This window comes from Parus major, chromosome 4A (assembly GCF_001522545.3).
Source record: "Parus major isolate Abel chromosome 4A, Parus_major1.1, whole genome shotgun sequence".
NCBI classification, from domain to species: domain Eukaryota; kingdom Metazoa; phylum Chordata; class Aves; order Passeriformes; family Paridae; genus Parus; species Parus major.
The window spans coordinates 17951069-17972221 of NC_031772.1; the positions used below are offsets into that span (position 1 = coordinate 17951069).

At 44.4% G+C, this 21153-nt stretch overlaps 1 protein-coding gene and 1 long non-coding RNA gene across 3 annotated transcripts in view; one reads left to right on the forward strand and one right to left on the reverse strand.

The window, feature by feature from the left end:
- Positions 1-2585, forward strand: part of NEXMIF (neurite extension and migration factor) — a 49126-nt gene extending 46541 nt beyond the window's left edge. The window contains exon 4 of the mRNA XM_033514132.1: positions 662-2585. Within this exon, the coding sequence (XP_033370023.1) occupies positions 662-866 (205 nt within the window). The 3' untranslated portion in view covers positions 867-2585. The remainder of the gene's footprint in view (positions 1-661) is intronic.
- Positions 2586-6341: 3756 nt separating this feature from the next.
- On the reverse strand, positions 6342-21139 carry LOC107203933. 2 transcript variants are annotated; one of them, XR_004497257.1, is made up of 3 exons: positions 20943-21139; positions 20113-20189; positions 6342-6427 (listed from the first exon to the last, which is right to left on the reverse strand). It is a non-coding gene; the product is annotated as an uncharacterized LOC107203933 (long non-coding RNA). The 2 variants fall into 2 exon arrangements; XR_004497256.1 differs by lacking the exon at positions 6342-6427 and adding an exon at positions 17478-19554.
- Positions 21140-21153: the final 14 nt, after the last annotated feature.

Sequence of the window (21153 nt, forward strand, 5' to 3'; positions counted from 1 at the left end):
AAAGTTTGCATGAAAAAAAAAAAAACAAAAAAAAAAAAGACATTCCCCTTTTACAGTTTTGGTTGGTTTTGGTTTTGGGGTTGGTTTCTTTTTTTTGTTTGTTTGGTTTTTTTAATTATTATTTTTAAATGCATGAAAGTACTTCTGACTTGCAAGCTGCCTAAAAGAATGACCAATTTTCTGGCTTGGCTGGGGTTAAAAAAACTAACAAGGCTACTCTTTTCTGCTGTTTGGCTTCTTCAGTTTTTAATTACTTATTTATTGGGGGGGAAAACAAAAACTAAAAAAAATACAAAAAAAAAGAAAAAAAAACATGATTACACACTCTTTTTAATGATTTTGACGAGGAAAGACTTTTTTTTTTTTTTGGAACATTTTGTAAAAAATAAACCACAAAAAAAAAAAAAAGAGGTTCTGCATCCAAAAGCCAAGATCTCAAAACTTAAAGGCTCCTTACTTTGCAAATGAGAACTCGTTCCTAATTGAGCTTCACGTGGCAATTTTTGAGTGCTTTCTGGCCCCCTCTGCTGTTGTGTCTCCTAACCTGCATCATCTAAAGCTGCATCTTCTCTACCCGCCCGCCTTTAGTGCGTTCGCTCCGTCGTGGTGACTCCAGACGAGCTAACTAAGATGGCATCAAATGTTTGATTTTTTCCTGCAGGGAATCAGACTCCATTCTTCTTAAAGCAGAAACAGCATTTTTGGGTTTTCCTGTATTTGAAGAAGAGACTCCCTTTTCTAGAAAGACGGTTGATGTTTGGTTCTTTTCTTACCCTTTTTTATTTTTTATTTTTTCGGTTGTTTTTTCTTTTTTTTCCCCCATCAGTTCCTTTTCAAAATCTGCCTTGTGGTCTGTTGAAATGTAAGTGCTGAAATGAAGAGTTTGAAATTGTGGGAATTTTATTATTTGAAAGCAAACCTAATCTGGTATTCTCTGTGAAAGACTGTTTTAAAAGTCATACTGTTGTACAGTAGTTTATGCACTATTACCCACAACAACAAAAAATTGTGCCAAACTATGAACAAGTGACTGTATTGTATATATTTTTACTTCTCTATCAACATTGGGTTGTGAGTGTTTTCTGCAGCTATGCCTTTTGGTTTTACTAGAAACATTCCAGTTGTTAAGTACTAACCACCCCCTTTCGAAAGCACCTGTAACTCACGATGAAAAACAATATTGTTCACTGATACAACTTACCAAAAGTTTTATGGACATGACTAAAAGTGTGCCAAATTTACTTACCTCATTTCATGGATTCACCCTGTGGTTTAAAGCTCATAAAGGGAAAAAAAAAAAAAAGGAAAAAAAAAAAGAGAAAAAGGAAAAAAAAAAGGGGGAAAAAAAAAAGAAAAAAAGGAACTTTGAAACCGATGCTGGGAAATGGTAACGTCCTCTCTTTGAAACCACGAGCAGAAAAACTTAACGGTGAAATGTTGAGTTTCATTATAGGAGAGAGTTGCAATGGTGGAGGAGTTCAGAAAACCACTGACGGTAAGTTTGCCAGGAACTCAAGTGTCTGCATCTAGAGACTACAGAACAGCTGCTTTTCAAGTGTCTGTTTTCTTAAAGCAAAACCTGTAGCTGAAGATCATTTGAAATGCAAAGTTACATTGCTAATTCTTTGTATCTCAGTTTTATATATTTTATAAGAACCTGGGATAAATTCTGAAATAGGTATAAAAACAGAACTAATACATTTCATACATTGAGTGCTATTTACTTTTCCTTTGAATAGTTTCTTAAACGTTTTCGATGCAGAGCCTGTCAGAAGCGCTCTCCCATCATAGCTTTGGTGTTTCCTCCGTGTCTAACCTTGCGATGCCAATATAGTTTGAACTTTCAAAAGCAGAGTCATTCATTTAAAATACAACTCCGAACCTTTTCTTTGATTCCGTTCATGAAACAAATACAACCAATGGAGCTATTTGTGATCTCACCGATCAGGGCCGGATCATGACTGGACTTTAAGACAGCGTTAAGTATTGAATGCTAAATGTATTCTCAAAAGGCCTTATTTGTAACCCTCCTCACCACACCCTCGCCCTCCACGAGAATAATGAACCCAACAAAGATCTATTTTCCTTGTGCAACTGAGAGCCTGTGCGTTTTGCTGCTGATTTCTCATGAAAAACCTTGATATGCAAGAGCCCTGGGAGCGATTGGGAGCAGAGGGATGCGAGGCTCAGACACCTTATGCAATAGCAAGCGGTGAGGAAGAGGAGCCTTTCTAGCAGTGGACAGATCACATTGCTGATACGGCCACAGGCATAGACGTGGTGTCACACAGAGGGCAGGACTGGGCTCAGGTTTCCTCCCAAGTCAGTTTTTTTCCACCCACGCTCCAGGCAAAGCAGCAGAATTGGTTTAAGTTAATTCAGCAGAAAAGCAGAGTGATCACTTAAAATCAAAGTGGAGATGCAGAGTGTTAGTTTAGAATTGTGTTTTCAGCTCTTACAGATCTTGGGGTGCAGCTTAGCTCGGCTCTGCGATCCCAGAGAGAACAGCTCGGTAGTTGCGTTGTGTTTTATTTAACAGATGAAAGGACGAACTCTGAAAAAAAAAAAAAAGTAATTATAAAAAACATGCTGTAAGTTCATTTTTTCATGGAATAAAAGCTGGCATTGCCCCGAGTGAGTTGCTCTGGATGAGAGTGGCCCCTGGTGCCCCATGGCATGCAGCATCCCACCCCAGCTCTGGCTCCAGGAGGGAGATCCAGAAGATGCTCAGGATTTACTCTGGAGGCAAGAGCTGTGGTAGGGCTCCATCCCTGGGCTCTGGGCTGCCCTGAAGCCACCACACTCTCCACTTCCCCAGCAGCTCTCTTTTCTCTTCATAGGCTCATCAGATACTACAAGCTCCAACCACTGCTGTGGTGTTGGCATATCCCAGTTTTTCAGCATTCCCCCCATGTGCTGCAGGAGAGGGGCTGGCAGCTCCTGTCTTTGGATGTTCTGGCTGCTGCTCTTACACAGACAAGTCAGGCCCAGGGCTGGGATGTGGCACAGACCTTCTTTCTGACCCAGAACCATCATTTGAAAGCACATTTCACCTGGCCTGCACTGTGCTCCTTATGCTTAACATTATGAATATGGGACTTTTAATAAAACCCCTTGTACTGGATGGGTTAGCAATACTTTATTGCATTTGAGGAATGTGCAATAGGGCATGAAGATCAGGCATAAAACATATCGACTGTTTTATCCATGAATACCCAGCTGGGTGTTTCAGAGTGGTGTTGATCACAAATTCCGGCTGCCTTGTTGCTCTCCTTCAGTCCTTCTACCATTCCAGTTGCTGAAAGCTTTGGTGGTCATCCCATGTCCTCCACAAATCCAGAGCTGGGGAGATGTTAAAGAGCCTGGGCCCCTCATGGTGCAGCACTGGCCTTTCCCTGTGTCTGAAAAGGTCATCGCTCTGCTGCTTGACCCCAAAATTCAGAAATTGCCTTGAGCCAACCATTTGCCCTCCTCCCTTTTGATCTTTATAGAGTATTTGGGTGGGAAGGGAGCTTTGAAGGCCATCTAGTCCAATTCTCCTGCAAAAAGCAGGGACATCTTCTACTAGACCAGGTTGCTCAGAGCCCTGTCCAACCTGACCTTGAATGTTTCCAGGGATGGGACAGCCACCATCTCTCTGGACAACCTGTGCCAGTGTTTCACCACCCTCATAAAAAATTTTCTTTCTCAAGTCCTTCTTGGCAGGGCTGCTCTAAATCCCATCATTCCCCAGCCTGTGGATCCCAGGGATGGTCCCATCCCAGGTGCAGCACATCACATTTGGCCTTGTTGAACCTTAGGAGGTTCCCCTGGGCCCACTTCTCGAGCTTGTCCACGTCCCTGTGGATGTCACTCTGTCCCTCAGGCGTGTTAACCTCACCTCTGAGTTTGGTGACATCTGCAAACCTGCTGACACTCGATTCCAGTGTCCTCATCAGTGGTGAAGATACTCCACAGTCCTGGTCCCAGTACTGACCCCTGAGGGACAGCACCCACCACTGATGTCCTCCTTGGACAGTCTGTTGACCACTACCCTCTGACTGTCCAACCAATTCCTCATCTGCTGAACAGTCCGTCCTTCAAATCTGTCTCTCTTCAGTTTAGAAAGGCGCTGTGGGGGACTGTGTCAAAGGCTTTACAGAAGTCCAGACAAATGGCACCTGGAGCCCTTCCCTTGTCCATGGATGCAGTCACTCCCTCCTAGAAGGCCACAGGGCTGACCAGGCAGAACGTGCCCTTGGTGCAGCTGTGCTGGCTGGCCTGAGTCACCTCCCTGTCCTCCGTGAGCCCCAGCACAGTTTCTGTGAGGGTCCGGTCCAGGCACAGAAGGGAGGCTGACAGGGCAGTGGTTCAATGCTTTAGTTTTCCCAGTCATCCAAGACTTCACCTGACTGCCAGGATTTTCAGATACTGTGGAGAGTGACTTGGGAACTCCATCAGTCAATTCCTCTGGGCTCTGGGATGCATCTCATCAGGTTCCATAGTCTTAGGTATGTTCAGGTTCCTCAGGTGATCACAAACTTGATTTTCTCTTACATTGGGAGGGACTTTGCTCCTCTAATCCCTGTCCTGTGGTTCCACCACTCAAGGGAGATGGAAAGAGAGATTGCCTCAACCTTCTGATTTGTTATGACCAGACTGGCAATTGTGTCACACCTGCTTTGACCCTTCCTTTTCACGCTGCCACACTTGTAGAGGCCCATGTTATTCTTTATGTCTCTTGCCATGTTCAGCTCCATCTGCACCTTGGCCTTCCTCACCCCATCCCTGAATGACCTGACAGCATCCCAGTATCTTCCCAGGATACTGTCCCTGCTCCTGCTGCCTGTGCATCTCCTCTTGCCCTTCAGCCTGACCAGCAGGTCCCAACTCAGCCATGCCAATCTCTTGCCTTCCTTGCCTGATTTCTTACACCTGGGGATTGAGAGCTCTTGCTCTCTATGAAAAACATCCTGAAAGGTCTGCCAGCTCTGATCTGCTCCCTTGTCCCTGGGGGCAGTTTCCCAGGGGATCCTATTGATTAACTCCTTGAAGAGCAGGCACTTTATTTTCCTAGGATTCATCTCCACCTGCCTATCACTACCTCAAGGTTTTCACTCCCCACCTTTGCCTCATCCCTCACCATAAAAGCTCTTGTTCTCCATTTGCATTTTTGTTTTTCATGGCACTGTTCACAGCTGTGGAATGTGAGTCCCACCCATCCCTGCCCCTGCTTGTGCTGGCCCCCACCTTGGCCCATCCTCTTGCCCAGTCCCAACACAACTTCCATCATCCTCTTGCATTCTTCTCCTTGGGCTCTGGGAGCTTGTTTGGCTCTTGGGAGCGATGAAGCCAAGCCACATAAAAGATGTTTATTCTGCAGCATTCCTTGAAATGTCTTTTCCGCTTCATCTCTTTTCACTCCCACTCCGGTGCAGGATGGGAGGACGGTACCAGCAGTGCTGCTGAGCCACACTGTCACCATGGTCTGGGTGACTTAGAATTGGCACTGGCATTAGAAAGCAGGGACTGGCCACTTCCAAAGGTCGTAAAATCCATCTGAGAGGAGAATTACACAGGGCAAGGTGGTACTCACTGCTCTGCCACAGGAGCACAGGTCTCCCATGGCACAGGAATAGGAGAGATGTCTTGCGGGAAGGAATCCTTCAGCAACCCAGCCCACGGCCATAGATTGCATTTAGAGTTTTGTAAATAAAATAATATCAGTGATGGGGATCTAATAAAAACCTTAAAAGGGTTTTTATTACAAAATAAATCTTAACAGGTTTACATCTTGCTTTTCTTTTTTTTTCTTTTTTCTTTTTTCTTTTTTTTTGAGCGTAGGAGGGTGGATGTTTTTGAAAAACATCTTGAGAACAATGACTTGTGGACCAGAGGTAGCCAGGCATTTTGGGAGGAGGAGGAGGAGGAGGTCAGAGGCAGCCACAGGGGTGTCCTTGCCACGCTGTGCTGTCTTGCTGAGGCTGGGTTGGCTCAGAGAGGAGAAGCCAAGGCTGGCTGGTGATTGCTTGGAGAAACCATTGCTGCACTGTTTGCTCTTCTAAAAAATCAGGATCGCTGTCAATTTTTTCAGCATTTCAAACAAACCAGGAACCAAAATAAAGATGTTTTAAGTGTAGTCATCCTTTAGCTGCTGGACCATGTTCTTTCCCTAAGCTCCCGATCTAGCGAAGCACTTAGGTGAGAGCTCGCTCCCCAGGGGCTCCTGTGCCCCAAGTGCTTTCCCAGCCAGTCCCAAGAAAAACTCCTTTGAAGTCAGTGTAAGTGGGAAGAGGATCAGGTGCATGGACTTGGGTTGGTGCAGGATCAGGCCCTCAGTCTTTACTTTCTCGACTCGGTGTGTTGGACTTTGCCTGTGCGGCTCCCTCCAGTGGAGGTTGCATGGTTCAAACCGCTGACATCTGTTGGAGAATGTGCCTCTTTATCTCTTCAGCGTGTGAAATAATGCAAAAAAAGAAAAAAAAAGAAAAAAAAAAAAGAAAAAATGTATAAAATAAACCAAGTACAATGTCTGTGGTAGAAGCAAGGCTTTTCAAATCTGTTTCTCAGGTAAACAAGTGACACTAATGACAGTGGAGTAACAGCCATCTAAGGGAATTGGGATCTGAAGCAGGAGGATTCCCTCCATCTCGCAGGACGCTTGGGTTGCCAGACACGTTTACTGAGCCTTTAAACACTTGGTGCAAAAGGAAACAAGAAATACAATTGGTCTTTTCACTACCCTTCGCTAGCTAGACAGACAGACAGACAGACAGACGTCCATTTCTAAAGCACAAAGGGAAGACTTTAACCTAGACTAAACCACACACACACAAAACCAAGGTACCAGTGAAACTCCTTTTGTCTCTTACTCCCGGTGGGAAGCAGGGTAGAAATCCAAGGAGCTGCTCTGTTCCGCTGCCCCGGCGTCGGCCGGGCGCTTCGACTGCTGCCTCCAGAGATGTGAATGTACTGCTCCTTGAGTTCCCTTCCATAGAACTAGAGGCACCTCGTTAGGAAGTTGCTCCTGTTTTATGGTGCTAAAGAAAACTTTTATTCCCCCCCTTGAGCATTTAAGAACTATTAAATGGCCCTTTTTATGAATGTAACATATCCATTTCTGTTCCACATTTTACACTGCAATTTTAACATGTTTGGAAATGATTTGCCTTTTTTCTTTTAGAATAAGCTTTATAAATATTCTGTAGAGTCAATTGAAGTATAATTCTTAAGGATCACTCTAAGACGCCTACAAAATCTTGTATATTTTTAAGTGTGCCAATTTGTAAAATATTTTGTAAGTGTATATTTTTCTTAGAAAAGTGCTGTGAAGTGTTTGTATGTGTGAGGTTTCCCTTTTTTTGCACCTTCGGGTGTTAATAAAAGGATGTATACTTAAGAGTTTCTGGTTTTAAAAACCAAAATACAAAGAAAAAAATTAAACTTTTGTTGGGAATTTTGTAATAAAAAGAAATGTTGTGAAAGAGTGTAGTGATATTGTGTAAAGGAAACTGGAAAATTTGTGAGCGCTTTGCTGTTTTATAGATCCTCTTGTAAATTATTCTTGTAATATTTTGGGTTTTGTTGTTCTTGTTGCAAAGGTTTTAAATATTTGTGACTGACTCTGTATGGTGAAAACGTCATATTGTTAACTTGCTGAGTTTTGTTATATTGTTTATGGAATAAATAAAAAAATTTAAAATCTCATTTTAAGATCATGTATGAAGAAGAAATTAAAACTGCCATTTATTGAATATTAGGAATCGTTTCTTTAACCAAATCGCTGCTACAGATGAGGATCTGTGCCCTCCCAGGGCACTCCAGGCCCTGCCTAATTGGGCTGATGCTCGTTAGTGTGAAGCACATCAGGCATGGAGGTGTGGCTGTGGATGGGGAAAAGTGGGAAAAAAGGTTTGGATCACTGATGCTGTAAAGTGGGGCTGCTTTTAATTGAGAAATGGAAACTTCAACTCAGAGTTCAGACTTTGCCTTCGGTGGGTGCAGAGCTGGGGCTGGGCTTGCCCAAAGGGAGTGGAGCCTCTTCCCAGCCCCTGGGTGTCCCTGAGCGGTGTCCCAATGGTGTCCCAGCACATTCCCAGCCTGGCCTTTTCCTGGGAAGGAGCAGCTGAATGCAGTGAAATGCCACTGTCTTCATTTTCTTGTGGAAAAGGAATAAAAGTTGTTTTAAAACTGCAGTTCCTTTTATTTAGCACTTGATAGGAGCAATGAAGGAGGAGGGCATTAATTCGGGCTCGGTCATTCCCAGCCCTGCCAGCTGAAAGCAGGACATGAACGCTGTGTTCAGCAACTGGATCCCATGGCAGGAGACTGGGAAGTAATCCCCATTAGTAGGTTCAGACTAAATGTAGAGAAGAAATTTTTTACCCTGAGGGTGGTGAGGCCCTGGCAAAGGTTTTTCCAGAGAAGCTGTGGATGCCCCATCCCTGGAAGTGTTCAAGGCCAGGTTAGATGGGGTTTGGAAGAAACTGGAAGGTTGCTGTCTCCCTGAGCTGTTATTGCACGTTTTCTCCATAATCAGGGTTATGTTGCTCAAAAACTCATTTTGGGGACCCTGTTCAATCTTGTGCTTTCCCAAGTGCTGACACAAGCCCAAGCTGGCTGGTCTGTGTTCGGTGTGAGTGGTACCAAAAACACATTTAATTAAACAAGCAGTGCCTTCACCCACCATAGTAATGCTACGGAAAGGACCTGTTAAATGGGGTTGTGTTTATCTACTGAATTTATATTATAGAAAAGCATATATAATTAAAACACTTGTAACTTCTGGATGAACCATCATCCATGTCTGTGCACAGCCCAGTGGCTTCTCCTTGTGAGCAAAGACAGAGTCAGATTTTAATTGGGATGTAATTTAATATCACTTCTTTATCCTGCCAGTGGGAGCTGCTGTCTCTGGGGAGAGTTTGGCTGGGGACAAACCTGCCCTGGGTGATACCAGCCTTTTCTCAGTGTCTCTGGTGTTGGTTAGTGGCCTTCACCACATCCCAAAGCAGCAACAGAATTTTGCAGATAATTCCACAGGATAGTTTTAAACATCGCCTGCAGCATTGGCAGGCTGGAGCCTCTAGAAGGTGTCAGGTAATGACTTAAATTGTGGGTGTATTTGTGTCTCTTCCTGCAAGGAGGACAGAAGGGGACAAAATGGGAATTTCTTTGTCTGGGGTATTCATAAGTGCTTCTCTTAAATAGATTTCAAACTTAGAAATATATTTAATTTCCCCAAAGTCGGCACAGAGCCCAAAACTGTCCAAAATCTCAGCCATGCAGACCCCAGCAGCCATCCAAGCTGGGCCTATCCTTCCTCCAGAACAGTCCAGCTCCAGCTCAGCTGATCCACTGGCAACATCCCATCCCTGAGGTTTCTCACACCTCCCAACATTCCAGGTGGGATCTGTCAGGACAGGTGCCATGTGGTTTATGTTGATAAATGCCCACAGGCTCCTTCATCCCCCAGTTTTTATGGAATTACACCTATAGGAGTAGCTTTTGCTTGGCAAATGTACTTTGTGCTGCAGCAAAAGCACTGGTTCGATAAAGCACTTAAACATACACTTTATCTTGAGCATGTTGGAGATTATATCCCTCTTTAGCAAAGCATTTAAGTATGTGCTTAATTTAAGGATTTAATTAAGGATTTTAATTGTAGACTTCAGTATGTGCTTACCTGCTTGGCTGAATGTGGGTGAGATTACTACAAGCTGAAAATTTCGACATAAAGTCAGTGACTAATTCTGTCTGAATGAAGGTGTTACATTATTCTCACACAATGCAGTTAAAATATAAATAGGAAAAAGGTAAGAGGCAGTTAACTCGGTTCTTTCAGCTGAAAGGAACATCCACAGCCAAATCTGAGTTGATGAAAATCTAATATTATTAGTTAGAATCTCTAAAGTGGCATCACAGATCAATAGAAAGGAGCACCTTAGAAATGAGTCTCCAGCTCATGAGCTTTAATTATGAGAAAGGAAGGATTCAACCATCCTCTCCCTCTCATCAGTGACAGCGACCTCGGAATGTAAGTGGCCACCAACTAATGGGCTGTGGCATCATTTCTCCAGTCATTAGGAGATTTAAGTTGATTTGCTAAGAAAAGAGAGGTTCTGCAATTGCATCACCAGCCTGGTTTTTGGACCATTTCCATAACTTTTGAACTCTGTGACAAATTTAATCTAATTGAGGAAAAAAAAAAAAAAGAAAAGAAAAGAAAAAATTAAAAAAGAGGATTCCAAAAATATCAAGCTCCAGCAAGTTGAATGCAAAACAAGTGTCTGGGTTTCTGTTTCTCCAGTAGCATTTGCTGTCACTGAAGAGCCTTCCCCATCCCAGTGTGCTGGTTTTGGGTAGGATGGAGTTCACTTTCTTGACAGTGCTAAAATGGATAAATATTTTTATCTTTAAGGTATCACAACTCCTCTAACTGTTTTGTTTTTTTTTAAATTTATATATTGAGCCATCTTCAAATGCAGAAGGGGAAGTGATTGTTATCCAGAGACCAGCCAGCTGATACACCTACAGGGCACCCATCTGAGAGCATTTCCTGCACGAGTCACCCAGGGAGATAACCCAGGCAGCCAAAATGACAGTGCAGGCTCTTGGAGATCTGTTTAACAAACACAGGTGAGCTTCTGTGGAATTTTACATCTTGCATCTCTTTGTTTTCCACAAGAAGCACAAGAGACGCTTCTACTTTATGTCTATACCTGCACCTCTTTTTTCTTTACCCTCAGATTTCATTTTGAGATCTCAGACTACATGATTATGCAGTATTAGGCTTCCAACCTTTTAATGGAAGTAACAATAGGGGTGAGTGGCAATAAGGGCAGGTCCAGACAGCAAATCCACTTGCTGAGAGAAAAGTACTTAATATTCTCAGAAGCAAGAGGCATTTTACAGCTCAGGTGTGTGTCAGTCGTGCCTCAAGAAGGGTGGCTGGAAGCTGGGATATCCAGGAAAACAGGGAACACAGAGCCACGCTGCAAGTTCAGCCTGGCAGTGACTGTTTGTGTGAGCTGAGTTTGCCTCTCAGCATCACCACTTCAGGGAGACACCCAGCACCAGGATCTCTTTGCACATCTTCCCTTCAGGCAGGGGGAAGAGAAACCTATGGCATTTAAAGAGTGGGAATGGGAATAATGTCCTGAGCTGTGATGCCGAGGCTGTGGTGACCAGGATCCTTCATGGCTTGTGCAGTGTGGTGTGAGCACAGACACCCAGGCAGGGCTGGGACTGACGTGCTCCTGTCTCAGCACAGAGAGAAGCAAAGCTCTGCCAGTTCTGAGCTGTAGAAGGTACATGACCTGCAGATGAGACAATCTAATTTTATCCTGTAGTGAGCACTGGCGTACCTGTATAATGAATAGCACATTATCACATCTTTGCTTGACTATCTCAATATAATATATTAATATAGTCTTCATAGCCTTCGGTTATCCTGTTATTTAATCTTTAATCTAATGTATTTGGAGCAACTGGCTAGTGAGATGCAGCCCTCTTTATCCTTCTAAGGACAACAATAGCAGGAGTAAATGTTAAACTAAAGGAAGGAATGAAAGAAAAAAATAGCAGTTCTATTTGTGCTATGTTGAGATGCAATTCTTGGCAGCCCCAGAGATTCAACAGTCTGGTATTTATCACGACAAAACGCAGAAATGTCTGATGATTACATGAAGAGAAATAAAGAGACTGAGCATAAACTGCAGTCTGAGATAAGGGCACATTTTGACAGCAGGCAGCTGCTAAAACAGGGCTATGTGACACCAGCCCCTGCTGCAGAGGAGGGGACACAGGCCAGGGCAGGGACAGGGGATAAACAGGGCAGTTTAATACTGAGGGGCAGAATTAGGCAGCCTGCTTAATCACATTATTTACCACCAGGAGGATTATTTTTAAGGAATGTATCCCTCCTTCATCTCCCATCTGATAACGCTGCAAAGTGCTGGCATTGGCTGTGGAGACTATTTAGGATCTTTCTTGCTGAAATGAGCCCCTGGTGTGGTGTTCAGTGAGGGGAACCTGTCCAGGAGTGCCTGGAGTTGTCCCTGTGCCCAGAGGGATTTAGCATCACCCCAAGTCCCTTGAGGACATGGTCTGGATCCTGGGCTTGGATCCAGAGGCACCTGCTCTGCCCTGGCTCTGTTCCAAGGTGGGTGCCTGGCAGGACCCCTCTGCGATGCTTCCAGTCTCTGCTGGGGTTATGACACCAAGGTGATGGAAACCAAGAGCTGAAAAGTCACTGAATCCAAGAGCTCCATGGAGCTCCTGGTGTGAGTGAGACAGTCACTCCACAGCTCTGGCCAAGGTTGCTTGACATTAAGGTTGGGATTTGAGAACAGCAAGGTGCAGATCTCTCAATTATTGCCAAGTGAGTGAAGTCTGCAATCCTACAGGGAACATGCTGAGGTGGGGACTCCTGCTGGGTAAGGAGAACAGTGGCTGGGTGGCCAAGCTGGGAGCAATCACCAGTTTAATTTTAAGGCTACAGTTATGAATCAGGTCATGATTCCAGCACAGAAAAGGAAATGTGCCATTGCCTGGACTACCCTGGACATCACACAGGCCATGTTCTTGGTTGAAGGATGAAAGATGAAGGATGATGCTGAAATTCATTATTCTGTACAGAGGGACAGAAGTTCCCGGGTTTTAGCAGTCGAATCCCAGTGATGGAAGTTTTTTATTTCCCTGACATGAGCACAGAGCAAAGTAACACATGATCCCTGTGGTTTGGCTTCATTTCATCCTTTTGCAGCATGGCATATTTGATGCAGGACTCGAGGGAATGATGAATTGCACTCTAAGAACAATTCAATGAAAACACGGACATTATGAATATGATACAGATCTTATGGTCTTTGTAGGGTTAACATAGGGTTGTACCGTGAATCTCTGCGTGGAAAACTCTTCTGATGGATACTTTCCTCATTCCTTCTGCCCCAAAAAAAAACACCAGTTTTTTTAGGATCAATTACCTCCTCTTGTGGAGATGAGGACATTGCTGAGTTCCCCCAGCAGCCTCCAAGGATGGAGAGCAGACCCTGTCACTCAACACTACCAAAGGCATCAGAAGCAATTAAAGAAAAATAAGAGTGGATTTGAAGAATGTAACAATCATTCATCTAGCTGGGGAAAAAATGGGGCTTTATCACTTAACTATTAGAAAGACTAGCATTTATACTCTGATAAGTATTATGGCACTGCAAATGATTTAATTTTAGAACAAGAAAACAATAATGTAGCAAATCAGTGCAAGAGCTTAAGGCTGAAAGTGGGCAGGGAGAGACTTTCTGACTCCAGTTTTGGCACAAAGGAAGAAGCCAGGTATCTCCCTGGCCCCCCATGCCTGCTTTTCCACAGCAATTTTGCCTCCCAGCATATCATGCCCAGATCCTTTGGTAACCATTCCTCCAGCTCCTGTTGGATGTTCACCCTTCATGGTTCTCATGTGTCCTGTCCTGTTGAAGCAGATGAGCTCACTGCAGGGTAAACTTAAATGAGGATGGTGATCTCCAGGTCCAGGAGACAGAAAATCAAAGATGTGTAAGAAAATAAAGTGTTTTTGAGGGAGAAGCTGAAAATTGCCATAGCCTGTAACTGTCTCTGCTCGTGCTTTGGTGGCTGCCCTTGGACAGGCAGTTTTGTCACTCTGCTCAGCTTCTCGTTGCTCTAACAAGGGACAAGGAGCTCCACTGATCTTTGAAAAGCCTTCAGTAAATGCCACGTTTTTCTTTCATGTTCTGGATGTCCCTGCTACAGCACACATACATCAAACCCTGTCTGTAAAGGAGTAATTAAATGGCACTGCTAAAGGGATGTCATAGGATGGGCCTGATTACAGCTCACCCAGAAATGTCTTCCCAAGTCCCAGGCTCTTTGACATGATTCTCCCCCTTTCTCTGAATTTCTTCCAGCATTAATTTCAGCCAGTCCTGGGATTATTTGAAAAAGGGCCTTGGGGGACTTGTTCAAAGGCACTGCCACCACGGACGACTTTGCTTTCTGAACTGAAGCATTTCACTCCTATCTGTCTGGACATATGAGCTGCTCAGCACTGCTTCATTAGGCAAGTTATTTTTAAATTCCCAGAAAGAGCAAAACATTGAGAGAGGAATTAGCATTTGCCGTTGAAACAGCTGCCAAACAGAAGAGGCAGAAGGCACTCCTGGTCCCCCCTGCTATCCCTGGGATTAACCAGGCACCAGTACCCAGTCACTGACACACTCCCAGACTGCACAACAGATGTCAGAAGTCACGCCCCAAGATAAGGATTGGTAAGTGACCATCAGAACTCTGTTCTAGATGTAAGTTAGAAGGTGACCATCAACACTGAATAAGAAAAAAATCTTGGAAATCTCTCTCTTCCTCCAGCCCCATTCTGCTTCCCAATTTTTCACTTAAGACTTTTAACTCCATTCTGGTTTCTCCACACGAATGAAGCAATAAAACCTGCCCAGAGTCTTTGCTTCCCGTAAACAACAAGACCCAGTGGGCACCCGACACTTTCCAAATGCCAAGGGACTGCAATAAAGCTGATGCTGCTTGATTGTATTCTCACTCTGTAATGGGTTTAAGTTTCCCAGTGGCTGATGGTGCTCTTACAGGCCAGAGTTAAAACAAAAGCTTTGGCAATGAATTGTCTGAGGGATGTTTTGGTGGCTGTTTGCAAACGCTGATTGCCCTGCGGTTGGTGCTGCTGAGGGCAGCCAGGATTCACACTGATAATGTTAATAATGCAAAAAAAAAAGTGTTGAATATGGGATAGGTTAGGTAAAAATAGCCTTTTCACCTCCCTGGGAGCCAAAGCTGTGTGCAGGTTGTGCTGCCTGGTTCACCCCTCCCTTCGCCCCTGCCTGCAGCCACAGGGTTTCTGTATTTATCCAGAACAAACCTAGCAGGAGCTGTTCTCATAACCTGCTCCCAATTCCTGCCTAATGAAGGCTGCTGGATTCCCCTGAATTAAGGCTTGTTCAAACCAGAGTGTTTCCTCTGGAAAAAAAATGATCTCATTAAGTATTTCCAGTGATTCTTCAGTGGAAGGCACTCTGCCACAGTCGGCAAACTGTGTCTGGATTGTTACAGTGGAGAGCTTTGCCCAGTCCTAAAAATACACAGTGACCTGTATTGATGTCCAGCTATCAAACACCCCTCTGCCAAACAAATCATGGAATCACAGAATGGTTTGGGTTGGAAGGGATCTTAAAGATCATCCCATTCCACAGGGCAGGGACACTTTCCACCATTCCAGGTTGCTTCAAGCCCCATCCAATCTGGACCTGAACAATTCCAGCGGTGGAGCAGACACAGCTTCTCAGGCTGTGCCAGGGCCTTACCACCCTTCAGGATTAAATCTGTCATATGCCTTCCAGAGACTGCATTTAAAATGTCCCTTCACCTTTTATTTCTTAGTAAACTGTGTTCCTTGGGTGCTTTCTCACCTAGATGTGTTTTCCAGCCCTCAAGGAATACTTCCTGGAGCCCACACAGAGGTAACAAAAGCTCTCGTCTTTCTTAGTGCCTCGCTTTGTGACTCCTTAGAACCATTAGCTCGTCTTGGCAGAGCATCTCATTAAGAACTCATCTTCAGCTGATTATTCCTCTTCTGAGTCACTGCTTTCCATGACTTTGTCACCCACCCCTTAGTCCAGCTGCTGCTCTATTCTTAGGCTAACGACTTTACATCTGGTGGCACGAAAAACATGTTGTTTATTTAAATTCAGCTCATTAAGTGATCCAGATTAGGTTTGGTATTGGCGACCTGCCCCAACTTCTGTGCAGCTGCAGATCACCAGTAATGATTTGGCATTTTCTTGCAGGTCAGCGATCACACATTAAGTGGTGTGGGGTCAAGATCCCGCAGCAAAGAAGCTCTGCCGTGTTCGGTGTGCTGCTTACACTTGGAGATCTATCAGTTTTCAGTCCAATTAATATTTGTCATACTGACACATTGTTCCTCTTTCTCAATCAAAGTACAGTGAAAGACAAGATCTGGTCTCTTACTGGCTGAAGGCTTCTTCTAACAGCTCTACTACTGTAAACTATGACATTAAGGAAAATATCTGGTTAACAGGGCAAAGCCTACTTTTCATAATGTAACAGTATCTCCTTAAAATTATTTATCGGTTTAGTATTTATTTTAAGTTGTTCTTTTTTCTCAGGTATCCTTGATAACAGGATGTCCAGGAATATCTCCCCTTAACCTTTAAGGAGACAAATGTCTGGAACAGATCTCCTGTGGCCTCTTCCCTGGCAGCTGCTCCCTGTGAGGGGCCAGGTGCCCTCCCCTGTTTCCCACTTGTGCCCAGAGCCAGGGCCCCACCCCAGCCACGCTCCGTGGGGGCAGAGTCCTTGGTATTGCCCAGTGCTGGGCAAACCTTTGGATCTGAGCTGTCACAGCCAGCAGCCCCACACTCTGCCCCACCCTCTGTCACCGGGATGTCCCCAAACCCCGCCCACGCCTTCTGCCCTTTCCAGCTCTCTCCTGGGAGAGGTGGGAACACCAAACCCAGGGGCTCGGCAACACCGAGGAGACTCGGTTTGCTGTAAATGGGGAAAAAGGGAAAGAGCTTCAAGTGTTTGAATGCTTTGAGCTGTTCACCAGCACAGGGGTGGGACTGTCCCTTTGGGGACTGTCCTGTTGGGACTGTCCTTTTGGGGAATGTCCATTTGGGAATGTCCATTTGGGGACTGTCCATTTTGGGATTGTCCTTTTGGGGCTGTCCATTTGGGGACTGTCCCATTGGGACTGCCCATTTGGGGACTATCATTTGGGACTGTCCCTTTGGGGACTGTCCCTTTGGGGACTGTCCCTTTGGGACTGTCCCTTTCCCTGCAGTCCCTTGCCCCTTCCCCTCTGTCAGAGTCACCATCTGCTGCTGTGTTTGTGCTGCCCCTTGCAGGGGAGGCGATGGAGCAGGGCCTGCGGGATTGCTGCAGATCCATCCGCATCGGGAAAATCCTGATCCAGAGCGACGAGGAGACCCAGCGAGCCAAGGTGTACTACGCCAAGTTCCCCCCAGACATCTACAGGAGGAAAGTGCTGCTCATGTACCCGATCCTGAGTGAGTGTCTGCCGCCAGCACGGACAGACAGACTCCTCTGAACGCCGAGTGCCGGCACTGGAAGGAAATTTCCACATTTCAGGGGCTTTGATTGGGTTTTCTGCTCGGTTTAGGTGACAGAGGAGGGAATGGATCAGGCTGTGCCAGGACACACATTACTCAGCTGCACCAGTGTGAATGCAGAGCAAATCGTTTGGGCATGGCTGCTTTGGGGAGAAAGGCTGAGATTAAGACTTGATATAAATTTGATTTTTTAACTTTTGGCATGAGAAAAGACTCAAACAGTGTTTTACTCACAGTACTACAAGATGCTTTTTGAGTAATGTTATAATCCTAGAAACAAATTACTTTAAAATTAAATAAAGTTAATGCTAACCAAAATAAAATTAATCTGGTAAGCATGGTAAGGAGTTCATCAAGATGAGGTAACTTTTCCAGTCTAGGATTTTATTCTGTCCTACCTATGGAACTTTTAATTTCCATTTGACTATTTTAGATGAGCTTTCTTGCCTCAGGGTTTTAATAAAGTTCACCCACTTCTGTGCTTAAACCTGGCAGAGTTGGCTTTTTCAGAATAGAGATGAAATTCCTTCATCAGGAGACAAGTTTTCTTGAAATAATACCTGCAGAGGTGAGTTTTCTATAAAGAAAGGACAAAATCATTCAATTGCACAAGATTCTTGGAGGGCCTAGGACAATTTTGTCAACTAGGAGGAAAAATAAAACCTCACTTTTTCCCACTTTGGTTAGTTCTGGCCTGAGCAGGGCTCAGGTGCAGTGACAAAGCACTCTGGGGACATGAACAAGCACCTCCATGCTGGAACTGTATAAATGGCCACACTTTGCCTCAACTACTTCATCTTCTGCAGCCTGAATTTCTCAGGTGCAACTGGATTTATAGCACCTAACTAGGTACTGACAGTAAACACCAGAGAAATCCTTTGGGATTAAGCGTATTCAGCAGAAGTTCACACATTCTGCATTTATCACAGACTTTGTATGTAACTTTCTGTCAGAAGCTACAGGAAGACAAAGTCAATTTAAAAAGTAAACAGCAGCCCAGCTTTAAGGCCAGGTAGCTGGAGAAAATCAGAATTCCTGCATTTACACCACCCAGCTGGCTTCAGCTGCCCACTCAGCTCCTGGCTCTGTCTCTACTTTGAGTGTACAAGGGTCTGAGTTTGGTGGGTCTTTTATTTTAAATTTTTTTGCTCGGGTTTAGAAGCTCCCAAGAGATTCAGATTTCCTCACCTCACTGCATTTGGATTATTACTTAGCTATATTGTGAATAAGTTATTTTAATATATTTTTAGAAAAAGAAGAAACAAATTTTATTTTTTTCATCTATCACTGCATACCTAACAAGTTGTTTTTAAAACCCTGGGGAATTTAAAGCAAATTTATTTACCCTCATTGAAGGAAACTACATTGAACTAACCATGGAAAAGTGTTGCAATTCTCTTTTGCTATACATACAGCAGCAAATTGAAAACACTTAAATAAGAATTACACCATGCTTTTGCTGTAGATTTTGGATTTTTCCCTATACTGCAAAGTTCTCTATGCAGATATATTTTCCCCTCCAAGCTTTTTGAAAAATGCTGCTACACCGATCCTAATTTTATCAAAGCTGTTAAGGAAATGTGTGTGCACAGGTCATTAATTGTTATTAATGTCAAGTGGATACTGAAATCCATTAAGTGATTTTGAAAAATCAGAGCTTTTTCTGTATCTGATCAACTCTGTGAGGGCATTTGCAAATAAATCCACCAAATCACACCGAGGGAGAGGCTTTTCCTCGGCTGTGTGTCCTGGAGCTCAGCCCTGGGTTTTTAGAGCTCAGGAAGGTGTGAAGCAGCAGGATCCAGCTGCCATCTCTGCTCCTCACGGGTGTTCATCTCCCAGCAAACTGGCAAATGTCTGCCTCAAGAGCCAGAGCTCAGCCACAGACGTGAAGAAGAATGTTTTATTCCTCTGTTGCTTTGCCATTTGATGGTTTTCAAGACTTTTGGTAAGGTTAATCAAGTAAATGCATTTTGTTGAGGGGGAAAGAGACAAACAAAATGACCAGTCAGATATCAGGAGGCTGTTCCAGGAGCATAAACCATCACCTTATCCCTCCATCTAAACAGAATATGCTCCACCTCCCATTTGCTCCATAATCCCTAATATTTTGCTGCTTAGGTTACTGGTGTCTAAACAAAGCCACTTTTATCCTGCTCTGATCTTACCTGGTATCCAGAAAAGGTGGGGAGGAAAGGAAGGATTCACTTTCATGCATGATCAGCCTCTGGCAGTCCCCTCACCTCCGATTTCCTTTGAGGTGACACTGAGGAATGTCCTGCTGCTGTGCTAATTGCCAATACTCACACTGGTGGCTGCCTTATCAATCGTGGGCACGAGGCTTTTCATGTTAAACTGGATCAATTGTGTGCCCATCACCTGCTCCCTGAATTATCCACGTTTAACAATGGAATGGATTTTTTGCCAGCTTCAGAGGTGCCTGTCAAATATAAAGGTGTGCCCACACACTCAGCCACAGGGTCTCTGTTTGGGGGATACAGTTTCTCCAGCCACTGCAATTTGTAGGGGTTGGAGCACTGCCCAGGTAAAGAAAAAACAAATCCATTTGTCGTGGGTCAAGAGCAAGACAACTTTTTCCAATGACAAATATTTTGGTGCATTAAAACAACAAAATTGCTTTGTGACATTGAATTTACTCTTCTTAGTTTTGGGTTTATTTTTTTTTTAAATTTTACTGACATTTTAACAGTCAAAGCAGAGCTGTTAGGTCATGGTTTGACCCTGCAGAAAATATAACTGTAATTTTAGCAATGATGCAAAGGACTGGTCTGATTTAAAGTCACTCTCCCAACCCAAATTTATTTTTAAAAACATAAAAGGTGAACATTCTGCAAGCAAGTTTCATTCTATATTAGGTATCACCTCTCCATCACTCCTGCTATGTGGTGTATCAAGTATCACCTGTCCTGCAGCTGTAAGAAACTCAATCACTTCATGTACTGGTTATTTGAACAAAAATATAATTGGGAAAACACACCTGCTCCAGATGAAAGTGGGACTCCTTCCTGCTCTCCATTACTGAGGATTTTGGCATCTTCCTTTCCTCGTCACAGCCTGTGGCAAGTAAAGCTGATGAGAAATATGTACCTGTACCTGTCCTTCCTTTTTTCTCTTGCCCAGACATTGTGGCTGCCTTTGAGTTCTCAAGTCTGACAGGAAATTTAAAGTGTGAATATATAAAAACACTTCATTTACATTAGAAGTTGTGCTTGTATTGTTGAGTAGAAACTCAACAGCTTCCACAACCTTTAAATGCAACATCCCCCTCAACTTGACAGTGCTATTTTTATAATGAACCACCAAAAGGAGAAACAAAGGTGTCTCGTGGGCTTCCTGAAATGGTGTAAATCCTCAGGAGTATGTTTTTTTCTCTATGTATCAAATATTACGAAGATGACTTCCTTGCAAGACCATCTCAAGATATGACTTTGGGCATTAAAATGTGATCTTTCAAAACTCAGCTGCCTTTGATAATTTCATTGGTGAGGGGGAAAACTGCACATGTGCTTAACCCTACCTAAGATGGGAAGTCTGGCATTCAATTAATTAAAGCTGACATCGGAAAACAGGAATATCTTCGTTTTCATAGGGCATGCCAGCTGTATGTAGTACGCCAGGTTGAGAGGGGAAACCCTGCCATGGTCAGAGGTGGAGGAATGCCAAAGCTTAGAGGGGAAGGAATGCCCATGGTTAGAGGTGGAGGAATGTCCCCACCACCAGTCGCCAGTACTGCCAATATTTATTATTGTCACACTGTTGGCCACCATCAGCCTTGCACGGAGTCACCTCTGCCCAGCGCGCGCACACCTGAGGTGACATGAAACGGCCCCACACTTAACGGACCGCGGGGACACGGACCCTCCTCTCGCGCTGCACCAGGAGAAGGCACCGCTGACTCCCGGTCGCCTCCACACTCCCTGGGCCCGTGAGCCGAGGAGTAGCGATAACACCCACCACCCCACCCTGCCGCACCCTCAGCCTTTGCCCCACACCAAAATGGCGGCGGCCCCTGAGGGCC